The 12,254-nt window shown below is 44.1% G+C and overlaps 1 protein-coding gene across 4 annotated transcripts in view; it reads left to right on the forward strand.

Moving 5' to 3' along the window:
- The first annotated feature begins 5,144 nt into the window (after nt 1-5,144).
- TMTC4 (transmembrane O-mannosyltransferase targeting cadherins 4) overlaps nt 5,145-12,254 on the forward strand; it is a 92,131-nt gene continuing 85,021 nt past the window's right edge. For 2 of the 4 annotated variants that reach the window (XM_037065793.1, XM_037065796.1), the window contains exons 1-2: nt 5,147-5,294; nt 8,868-9,083. In XM_037065793.1, the coding sequence (XP_036921688.1) occupies nt 8,922-9,083 (162 nt within the window). In that variant the 5' untranslated portion in view covers nt 5,147-5,294; nt 8,868-8,921. Of the gene's footprint in view, nt 5,295-8,867; nt 9,084-12,254 lie in introns of all 4 variants that reach the window. The other 2 variants (XM_037065797.1, XM_037065795.1) reach the window with 2 other exon arrangements.

Raw genomic sequence — 12,254 nt, forward strand, 5'->3', positions numbered from 1 at the left:
ATGTGGTGGCCCCAGATCTCCTGTCCAAGGGGCTGGAGTCAGGGGTGGGAGTGAGTGTATGGACCACCAGCCAGGAGATATTCTCCACATTTTGTTCTTATTAAACCATAAGATTGTGAAAGGCAGAAATCAGCACCAGTTTTACCTTTATATTTTCCACAGAGCCTGCCCCTGTGCTTAGCACATAGTATGGTAACATTTTGATCATGGCCTGTTCAGTAGTTTACTGAGCAGAACAGAATACCACTGTACTGTTGGGAGATTCCAATTCCATACTCTTATATACTATGAGAGTATATGCAGAGAGACCTATGGGTGTTTGAAAAGGTAATTCAGGGAAGATTTTTCTTAGAAATTTACATTGCAGCAGAGATCTGAAGGATGAACTAGAATTAGCAAGGTGTCACAGAGGACAGCAGAAGGGAATGCTGCAGACGTATGTGAACAGCTCAGGAAGGAAAGGAGCACTGTGTACTGTAGGACTATAAAAGGTCAATGTGGCTGAGCTTAGGAAACAAAGGAGAATGAAACAATTCAGGAGCAGTAGGCAAGGGGCCAGACCAAGTAGCAGCATTTGGGCCTTCAATCTAAGAGCAATGGAGAGTATTGGTATGCCAGCAAGGACCACAATGAGAATGATTCATCCTGAGATCAGGAAATAAGGAATGCATTGTCTGTGGAGAATTGAAAGACAATAGTAAAACTAAAGATAATTTATTTTCCCCATGCACAGCCAGTTCTATTTCAATCAGTAGTGTGCTAGTAAATATTTAAGAACTGGTTTTCTGGAGAAAGTTTATACACACACTCACATACATGCACACATACACTATATATGTACACATATATACACATATATTAAGTTACTGATATACTGGATGTGTAGCACAATTTACAAATAATAATAAAATATCTTTTGATGCAAATTCCACATAGTTAATGGATTTTCATGGAATGCTTGTGTTGATTTTTGCTAAAGGCTTGTATCTGTATCCAACTGATGCTTGTAATTTAACCATGATTTCACAAATGGAATTGCATCTAAATCTGCTCTTTTCTTAGTAAACTTGTCATTCAATCTATGTGATCAGCTAAACTATTTTTCACCCTTGTACAAATTAAACTAAAATCTTTTAGTTTCAGCACAAAGCATAACACATTTTAAGTTAAATATGCATTATTAACTTTTTCTCCATCACTTTCCTAAGTTTAGATACAATTAGCAAAACAACACACCAAGCCCTGATTCATAATGTTTGTCAGTTTTTATGGTGTAAATCAGGAATCCTCGGACTTCCGCCAAGATGGAGGCATAGGTGGAAACACTGTGCCTTCTCCCACAACCAAGTTTGAACACAACAAAGGTTTGGAGAACTAGGACACACCCAAAGACCAGAAAACGGAATTATATGGAAGTCCGACAACTACGAACCGTTCAACGGGGACGGTAAGAGAGGCGGAGCCAGCAGCGGAGCTGGGTCAGGCAGGACAGATCCCCCGACCTAGGCCAGCAGGCAGCCCGGAACCAGTCGGGGTGTGGGGCAGACTGACCACGGTCGCACGTTCACGCACAGTGAGACGGACCACACAGGCCCCAGGGGGCGAACCCAGTGGTGGAGGGCTGACGGCAGTGGCACACTCGAGTGCAGTGGAACGAAACGCGTGGGCCTGGTGACGGTGGTGGCTGCGGCACCCGGGCCTCGGCAGCAGGCGGCAGACGGGAAGCCATTGTCCCTCTTTGACCCCGCCCCCCACATACAGCGTCACATCCCAGCGACTTAGTTGCCCTGTTCTAGTGAACACTTTAGGGCTCTGATCCTGCTACGGAACAGGCACGAGCAGCCCAAAAGATGGTGCAAGAAGAACTCAAAGTCCCAGAGCCAATAACTCTAAGCGACCGAGAAATTGCCAGCCTCTCAGAAGCACAATTCAAGACACTATTTATCAGGATGCTCACAGAACTGGTAGATTATAGTCACAAATTAGAGGAACATAGTCACAAATTAGAGGAACATATGAAGGCTAAACTAATTGAAATGAAGGGAGATGCACAGGAAACCAATAGTGATGGAAAGGAAACTGGGACTCAAATCAATGGAATGGACCAGAAGGAAGAACAAAACATCCCACCAGAAAGGAATGAAGAAATGAGAATTCAAAAAAATGAGGAGAGGCTTAGGAACCTCCAGGACATCTTTAAACGTTCCAACATCCGGATTATAGGGGTACCAGAAGGGGGAAAGAAACAGCCACGAGTGGAAAACTTATTTGAACAAATAATAAAGGAGAACTTCCCCAGTCTGGCAAAGGAAATAGACTTCCAGGAAATCCAGGAAGCTCAGAGAGTGCCAAAGAAGTTGGACCCAAGAAGGAACACACCAAGGCACATCATAATTACATTAGCCAAGACCAAAATGAAGGAGAGAATCCTAGAAGCATCAAGGGATAAGGGGACAGTCACCTACAAAGGAGTACCTATAAGACTGTCAGCGGATTTCTCAAAAGAGACCTTACAGGCAAGAAGGGGCTGGAAAGAAGTATTCCAAGTCATAAAATCCAAAGACCTACAGCCAAGATTGCTTTATACAGCAAAACTTTCATTTAGACTGGAAGGACAGATAAAATGCTTCTCAGATAAGGTCAAGTTCAAGGAGTTCATCATCACCAAGCCCTTATTATATATAATGCTAAAGAGACTTATATAAGAAAAAGAAGATGAAAAATATGAACAGGGAAAGGACAGCAAACACACAGTTATTAACAACTACACCTAAAACAAAAGTAAACCAAGAGGACAGCTAGACCAGGAGTGGAACCATAGAAATGAAGGACACATGAAGGGTTAGAAACAGGGGGCGTGGGAGGGGGAGAAGGGGGGAGAAGGCACAGAAAATAGCATAGATGGTAGGTAGAAAATAGATAGGGGGGAGGGCGAGAATAGTGTGGGAAATATAGAATCTAAAGAACTTGAGACACGTGGTTATAAACTAAGGGGGGGAGAAAGGTGGGGGAGGGAGTGTGCGGGTGGAGGGGAATGAAGGGGGGGAATAGAACAACTGTAATGGTATAATCAATAAAATATATTTAAAAAAAAAAGGAATCCTCAACAGCCTTAACATCCGACCTGTTTGGAACTGGGCTGCACAGCAGGAGGTGAACTTGATTGCTATGCACTTGAATTGTCCCCAAACCATTCCTCCCACCCCATCTGTGGAAAAATCATCTTCCATGAAATCAGTCTGGTGCCAAAAAGGTTGGGGACTGCTGGAAAATAATCCCACGGTGGTCCATTGCAATTCACCAGTGGGACCTCACTGAATGTGAGTTATGAAGACACAGTAGGACAGCATTGTATGTACTGCTGAAGATGGAAAGAAGTGTACAGATTTGACAGACTAGCAAATACAATGTTGGTGATGTGTCAGAAGCCAAGGGTAAAGCCAGCACTATCACAGGGAGGAGGGGAAGGAAGTAAAAGCATGAATTTCTTTTTGGATGTGTTCCATTTGAGGTGGCTGTGTGACACAACCAAGTGGAGAAGCTGAACAGGAAGCTAGATAAATGGGTTTGGAAGTCAGAGAAGTAAGGATCAGAATTATAAATTTGGGGTATATTAATTAAAATGTTGACAGTGGATTAAATTATGCAGGGAAAAGTGGTGGCATGAAAGAAATGGCCAAGACCTTTAAAATACGTCATTTGGAGGTTACCAAGAAGTGAATAAACAAGACAAGGAGATGGGAAAGCAGGAGAGCAGAGTACTATTACCGAAAGAAGTACATGTGTTAAGGAGGAAGAATTGATTTTACTGAGAGTTCAAAATGAGGAAGGAGAGTGTTGGATTCAGCGAATATGGATGTTATTGAAGGCAGTTTCGGCCAAGTGTAGAAACCAAGAAGTGAATGGGAGTTGGGAGACTAGAATAATGGGGGCAGGCAGCTCTTTCAACTATTTCACCTAAGCAGAGACGCAGGGTGATAGCCGGTAAGGTTTGGGACTGATTACATGCTTATGATTACTAAAGATTCAATCAAGATGTGGAAGCTGATGTTAGAATGGACTGTGATAGTGGAAAAAACTGGGGGTAGGTTGTCAGAATCCGTGCTTTAAGGAGTAGGTTGGTAGGTTTGGCAGTGGAGAATGGATAGTTTCTTTTTCTTGAAGCAGGAGACAAAGTAGTCTGAAAATAGGGGTTATGGGGGACAGAGTGGCAATCTGGTTGGGAGTGGAAGTCTGGGGCAGAGTAACTATTAGTGAATGAAGATGGATGGCAGATCTCGCCTAGGTCCTGGGTGAGGATCTGCTAAAAACAAGAACAAAAATAAAAACAAAAACAAAAGCTGCAGGGCCTTGGATTGAAAAACTAAGTTCAGTTCTGTTCCAAGAGACAGAGAGTCAAGACAAGCATTTCAAGTAACGCATCCCGGACAGGAAGTCTGGAATTCTGTTGGTTTGCGATCCAGTTCCTTTTCCTGCGGGGGGGGCGGGGGCTGCAGTCCCTCCGCCAAGAGCGGCCTCGAACAGAATGAGAAGTGCAGGCGAGCAGGAAAAAAACCCGTGCGATGGCGGACAACGGGGTAAGGGACAGGCCTCTAGCAGCCGGCTACCGAAGCCCACCTCACCCTGCCAGGGAGGACCCTCCCATTCCCACCCTGGCTCCGCCCAGACGCCACTTCAAAACTCGCTTCCGCCTCTCCCGCAGAATCCACCAGTCCCCGTACCTCCTTCTCTGCCCGAAGCTGTTCACGCCTGGCGCNGGGCGGGGGCTGCAGTCCCTCCGCCAAGAGCGGCCTCGAACAGAATGAGAAGTGCAGGCGAGCAGGAAAAAAACCCGTGGATGGCGGACAACGGGGTAAGGGACAGGCCTCTAGCAGCCGGCTACCGAAGCCCACCTCACCCCGCCAGAGTGGACCCTCCCATTCCCACCCTGGCTCCGCCCAGACGCCACTTCAAAACTCGCTTCCGCCTCTCCCGCAGAATCCACCAGTCCCCGTACCTCCTTCTCTGCCCAAAGCTGTTCACGCCTGGCGCATCAGCCAATGGGCTGAAAAGTAACCCGCCGCAGCATGAAAGTGACGGCAGAGTTAGCCAAAGGCCTAAAGGAGGGGGCGGGCCAAGGCGGAGCGTGAGAGTGATCAGAGGTACGGGTGGGGAGCGGCGGGAGGTGCAGGACCACAGGACGGGGGTGCGGGGAAGCGGCCCCTCCCCCTGCCCAGGTCTGGTAGGGCAACGAGAGCTGGCAAGAGTTTTGGGGCCCGGGAGGGAGATGCAGCCGCCGCCCTGGCTCCCTGCAGGTAAAGTGCGGGGAGGCTCCCGCAGGGTCGAGTGGGGCCGAGCACGCCTCCAGACGTGTAGAGTTGGGGGCGGAGTAGATGCTGTGTCCCTGCTACTGCTGCGCCCCAAGCTTGGTAGGCGGTTCAGGAACCAAGGCCGCGCTTGGCTTGTGGGGGGGGGGGGGGGGGGGGAGGACACGGCCCCGGGCACCCTGCTGTAAGCACTCAGGAATGTGCTTGCTCCCCCTACCCGCATCCAGGGTATCAGCTCCTGTGCTCCCTTCGCCTGTTGTCGTGGTCCCCCAGCCTGTTAAAACTGCACAGCCCTCCTGCCAGCCCAGGGTGTACGGGGCATCTGCGTCACCTGGTCTCAGGGCCCCGCTGCTGGCCACCAGCTGGCCACGGCACCCTTGATGGCTGGGTGCTGCCTGGCCACTTGGATGTGAGCCCTGGATTAAAGACGGCTCCCCGGCAGTGCAGTGAGTGACAGCTACTGCAAGCTGGCTGCGTAGAACAGCTGCAGAGAGCGCGTACCACCAGCCAGGGGCCACCCAGCCGCCTCTTTGCACAGGCTTGAGTCAGTTTGGGGAAGCTGAGCAGGTGGCACAGCAAAGAAAGGAGGGAAGCTGCTACGAGAAGGGGGGGCCAGTCAGAGTGGAGAAAATGCTGACGGCAGGAACTGAGCAGACTAGGTTCTCTGATGGCCCTGCAGGAGAAGAGGAGGCAGGGGATCATTCTGAAACTGACTCAACTGTCTTGTTCATTCCCCAGGAGTCCGGCCCTGGCCCAGCAGAGCATCCCAGGTGTTAGGGTCTACATTGTACTTTGCATATATCTCTGCTGTTCCCTTAGTACCAAAATGACTAGTCTTTGTTACAGATAATCTGAGATGACAAATGAAGCTCCACAATTAATTTAAGAAGCACAATTTATTTTTTGACTCAGTATTCTTCCATTGGGGCTATTTGGACCTCATGACAACATTTTCTGAAATAATATTCAAATATTTGGGCCTAAGGCAGATTACATCAAGACCATCTGTTATGTTCACAGCTCTATTGTGCATTTAAAACTGGTATAAAATGTTTGTTTTCCTCCACATTAACTTTCTAAATCAAAGAACACTTGATTCCCTCTATGTTAAGTCATGGTATCTAACTATTTAGCCTTGTTTATTTATTTTAAGTAGTAGGACTAATTTCTTTAGCTGAAATGTAGACAACAGTAGTTGAGGCCTGCATGGTGACCTGTACTGTGTTTGCAGTTGTTATTTAGAATTGACGAATGGTTTATCCTTTCACTGGAAAAGAAAAGGGGCAGGGGCTGCAGGTAGTAGCTGGAATTTTCCCCAGCACTTGCAGAGAACATGAGTTACATTAGGTGGAGAATTCAGTGAGAATAGCAGACTTTCTTCTCTGGATTGGAAATCTGGAAAGGACATTGTTACCATCGAATGATATGTCCTGTGGACTGTTGGCTCTATCCTCATGTTTACTCAAAAGCCTGTCAAAAAGTTGCCTGTAACCTCAAAGGGCCTATTTGGCTGACTCCTTATTGATTCCATAGTCTGGGGGTATTCCCTTGGAGACCTTAAAACAAGTACATTCAAACTGCCTTCCCAATCAAGGGAGCTGGGATTCTCCTCTGTCTCAGCAGGAAAGGAGTGGGGCAGGTCTCTTAATAGGAAAGACAAAAAAGAGCTTTGATATCAATACACCAACTACTAAATGGGATGTCTTTTTTTTATAAAATTTTTTGAAGATTTTATTTATTTATCTTTAGAGGGGAAGGGACGGAGAGAAGCAGAGAAACATCAATGTATGGTTGCTTCTCGTGCATCCCTTGCTGGGAACTGGCCTGCAACCCAGGCATGTGCCCTGACTGGGAATCGAACCGTGATCGTGGGGTTCACAGGCCCGTGCTCAATCCACTGAGCTACACCAGCCAGGGTGGGATTTCTTCTTCTTTTTTTTTTTCAAAAGAAACTAGTCTGCTTGTGTTTTCACCCTCCTTGGAGAAGGTACTTATAATAAAGTTAACTACCCCTGGGTGTTTATTAAAGCCAGTGATTCTAAACACTTTACGTGGGTGTCCTGTTTACCTCTGTTTACAATCATGTGAAGTTAGCACAGTTATCATTACCACTTAGAGGTCAGGAAACTGAGGCCCAGAGAGGTTAGGTAATGTGTCCCGAGCTACCCAGGATTGAAACCCAAGCAGTTTGACACAAATATGGTTCTGATAAATCTAAAGAAAGCACCTATTAAGGGTATGTTGGGAATGGGGCCAGGTAATACGTGATTTGGGGAGGTAGTTTAGTATTTGTTTGGGTGAATTCCAAGACAGGAAGCTCTCTCACTGCTGGGAAGGTATGCTTTGCAGAGTAGTGCAGGAAGTGGACTCTGAGAGAATAAGTGACATGCACAAGGCCACAGAACTAAGTGGCAAGGCTAAGACAAGGAAATTTCTGCCTTTATTATTTTGTCTGTTTGAAAAAAAGTTCAAAGTAAATGTATATTTGTAACTTGTCTCTTTCATAGATATTGAAGGTTATATACTTAACTAGAATAACTTCTCTCCTCTTTCAGATATAGCTCAGCCCTTTCTGGATTAAGATACTGTCCCAAACCAGTCAGAACAGCATTCTGTCCTCCCTCGCTCTGCTGTCTGTGTATGAACCATTGACTTGGCCATCAGACATGTGCCCTGCCTCATTATCTCTATTAAAACTCTTCTCTCAAGTTTTCATTTATCTTTCATGAGTGTCCTGAATTCTCAAAATTGCAATCGTGTTTCATCCTCCTCCCCCTTCCCCTCCACATATAATGTGCTAAGACTGAATGATGAATTTTTTTTTTCTTGATTGGATGCAGTGAGATGGTAACTTTTTTTTTAAACTTTGTAAACTGGTCCTAGGACTGTAAAAAATGATTTCCATAATGGGGTTGATAAATATATGAGTCCATTAAATCAGTGTTTCTCAAGGATAATCCAGCATTAGAAACCCAATGGTTTCCAGTTTGGTAGGCTGCAACTGGGCGCAGGAGAATCTGTATGCATCCCAGGTGACTTTTCTGCCCACTAGAGTTAGAAAACCACAACTTAAAGTTTTTAAAGAGTATATCCTCTAAAATCACAGCATAAATGACTGTGTAACTCTTATTCACTCCAGGTAAATATGTCCACTGCAGAAGCATTTTTAACAATGCAGTAATGAATGATCATATCATGCTATTTTTTCTCTTTCTTTTTTATACATTTTTAAATTGTTTTTCAAGTACAGTTTTCTGCCTTTTCTCCCTACTCCTCCCTACCACCCCATCCCTCCCCGCCTTCCTTCCCCATTTCCACCCTCCCTCGTTGTTGTCCATGTGTCCTTTATAATCGTTCCTGTAAACCCTTCACCCTTTTCCCCCTTTATCCCCTCCCCTCTCCCTTCTGATCACTGTCAGCCTGTTCTCAATTTCAATGTCTTTGGCTATACTTTGCTTGCTTGTTCGTTTTGTTGATTAGTTCCTGTTAATGCCACATGATGAAAGACAAATATCATATGATCTCACCATTAACAGGAGTATCATGCTGTTTTTCTTGCAGATTTCTAACCAGCACAATGCTAGAGCCAGAAGCTGACAGCCTGCAGTTTTCAGAATGGCTGATTTGGAGGCCAGTTTGGATCACATCATTCCATCTTCTGTTCTGCCTCCTTTCAGGGCTAAGTTAGTTGTGGGATTTATTTCCCTCGTATGTTTTGCACGTAGCTATGATGGAGATTTTGTCTTTGATGACTCTGAAGCTATTGTTAACAATAAGGTTTGTATCTTAATTCCTTTCTGATACACTTATGTTAACCACTTGCTTGTATCTCAATAATATTCTAAATTTATATTGAATTATTTTCTACTAAACTTGAGTTAAGCATTTGCATGGGCCCCAGTTGTACTCTGGATTTCCCATCTCTTGGAGATAGTGTCTCCTTGACGGAGGGCCCCTTTTAAGGCCAGTAGCCAGGTCTTCAACCCCTGCCCGTATACCCAGTGTGATGTGAGGCTACAAGCTACACATGTATCAGAGAAGCCATTATTCTAAGATTGCAAGGCAAGGGGGTTGCAGAACATTCCAGACTGAGTTAGGTTTTGTGACAGATCTCTAGAACTGTTCCAGAAAAAAAGAAAATTATGGCTGAGTCTGGTCACCCATGGAAAGGTTCAGCCTCAACACCAGGCCATGTGCTGGCTTCTTTGTCCTTCACTGATGGCATCAGGAGAGCCTACTGACAGCCACTGGAAGACAGTTAGTGATGCAGTTCCTGCTCGTTTTGTGTTGGAGATCCCAATTTGCTGAATCTGCAAAATTTCATCCACTTTTGTTCGCCAGTGTGTGCTCCATCAGTTCAGGGAAAATATACTCTTTCAATCTCTTAACTAGAGATAGAGGAGAAGAAATAAATTCATGTGAAGGGAAGAAAAAGCTTTAAGCAAGCCTAGAGAAAATCAGAACCAAGTAAGTTGGAGGCAGGGAGGGCCCAGAAGAGAAAGACTGTGGAAATGGCCCTATGGAGTCCTATGACATCTACTTACTCAGGAGATATTTTGTGTGTATGCCTTAACCAATGAAGGCAGTTTGAAGGAATATACTACTTTCTCTCTCTAGCAGATGCAGTTGTAGCAACTCTTTGTAACACTTGTTGGATACTGTTAAATTTTTGAAGTCATTGTCTCTACCAAATGAAGAAAAAGTCATTTTCACATTGAAAATACTGGAAAAAATTGTTGATGTAACAAACATTTTTTTTTCTGTGGGGGGCGGTGGAGGATGACTGTTTTGCAGCATCTCATTTGTAATACATTGCAACTGATTTTCTGTATTTCAATGGCACAAACTACAGCATTGTTGATGCTTCTTTTTAATTCAAATTCTTCATTTTTAATTTTCCTCAAGTTCACCCAGCAGTTATTGCAGACATTTCTGTTACAGTTGTTTTTAAAACTATGCTTAAAAGAAAAGTACATTTGTCGATCTAAGCAACTCTGTCACATTCATGGCTTGATAGCTACAAAATTGCTTTCCTAACAAGGATTCGAGAATAAGACTTTACTGTTAAAATTTGCATTTTATTGAGAGTTCCTTGACTCTTCCACTTTTAGTAAGTGGAAGATTTATAAAGTTATCTCAGAACCTATGTGGAGGAACTTTGATAAGCAGGGCAAGGGACAGCTTGAGCTCTCTTGTATGTGGAGTGGTGCCCTGGTGTGTGGGTATAATTCTCTTTCCTTCTGTGTGGGGTAAAGCAGATGAAGCCATGTTATGGCGCTACCGCACATTGTTTTGGCAGTGTTTTCCAGAGCATCACACTGTGCCCCTTTGTTAACTTGCTAGTCCTCCCTTTCTTCTTTCCTGTTAAATGAAAGGCACTCTATTCATTGGCACTGTGCCTATAGTAATGTGAAACAGGCTGTTACTGGGTTTTATTGGTGTTAAAGACTATTTTCCAGATGTGTCCTTGTAGGGTCAAGTTGCTCTCTTTCATTGAGATGATGATTTTGAGACATGGAGTTAGCAAAAATTTCAGACATACCATGTCTTTTCCATAAATCATTATGAGGAAAAATTGACCTTTCTGTAGTGTGCCCTGCTCTGTTTAGGCTATACCTAATCAAATATTTAGAGCTTCCTAGGTGTTTATTTTCTGCTTACATAGAAGAAAAGATCCTCTACCCACCCCCTTCACAACTAAATAGGTATTTCTAGGACAATGCAAAAGAAGAGGGACTTAAATTTTTAACTGAGTTGAACTCAGTGGGTGGATTATGGGATTATCTAACCAAGTTATAGAGGGTGTCAGTATGTTCAAGCCCTCTAAAGCTGATACCCAGTGGAAGAGAAATACAGCCTCCAAGTAGGTATCACGTTACTAACTTTGTATCTCTTGCCTCTTCAAGCCTTTCCTTTTGAGTTAGCAAGCACCTCAGCAGCTTTGACTCACCGAACTCCACTGTGTGTCATGGACACTGGTTGCTCTCTTGAGCCAACTGTCATCTGACACACTTCTTCTATTTGGGTCATTCCCCACCATCTGCAAAAACTGTCCAGTTTAGATACAGACATAGAAATAGGCTCTCCTATCAGGTGCACCGCCTGTTGGAATGAAGAGCTAGTCATGCAAAGAGGTTGGATCTGGAGGGAGAGGGGCAACCTCAGCAAGATGGCTGGTGGTGTGATTTGTGGGTGTGCTTCTGGCTGCACAGCGCTGAACCTGGTTTTCCAAACCACCTGGGACTCAGTGAGCCTTGCGCTCTTCTTTAAAGCACTCCCTTGTTTAAGTTAACCAGAGTCGATTTTGCTTACTGCAACAAAGAGTCTGGACTGATATACCTTGCGGTACTTGGTATATTATAATTTCTAGTCCCTAAAATAGTCTTGTTTAATTTTGCTTTAAAGATAAAAATTAATATTGTTTTGTTACTCCGCAGTAACGTGTCTGCCTTTGTTATTGTTAGACATGGTTTAAACAACCTAGTTTCATATGTAAATGTAAAAAAAAAATGCTTCTTTAAGCATCTGTAGTACAATACCAAATTAAATTACCTTAGTATTGATAGTAAGATAGGTAATGTTTGGTTTTTTTTTTAGTACTTAGTGGTCTTTATCTTAAAAATTGTTTTCTTTAGTAATACTATCTGCTTAGCTCATGATCAAAAATGGAAAACTTAAAACATTTATCCACTTATGTTTTAACTGAGATATTTTTTAAATTGCCTTATGTATTAGATAGGAGAGAGGGTAATAGTGATCTTAGCTATATGCTCCATTCATTCATTCAGCATAGAATCGCCCTACATGTACTCCCAGCAAACATAAATATATCAGGGCCTTGTGGAGACCTAGGCCAGTGGGGCAGATATAGTTATATGAGTAGAACTATATGAATGTAAGTCACCAGTGTGCCAGGCACTCTGAGGATAGGTACAAGATGTCCTAAGA

The sequence above is a fragment of the Sturnira hondurensis genome, unplaced genomic scaffold (genome assembly GCF_014824575.4).
Source record: "Sturnira hondurensis isolate 20B ecotype Veracruz unplaced genomic scaffold, ASM1482457v3 Scaffold0016184, whole genome shotgun sequence".
Taxonomy (NCBI): Eukaryota; Metazoa; Chordata; class Mammalia; order Chiroptera; family Phyllostomidae; genus Sturnira; species Sturnira hondurensis.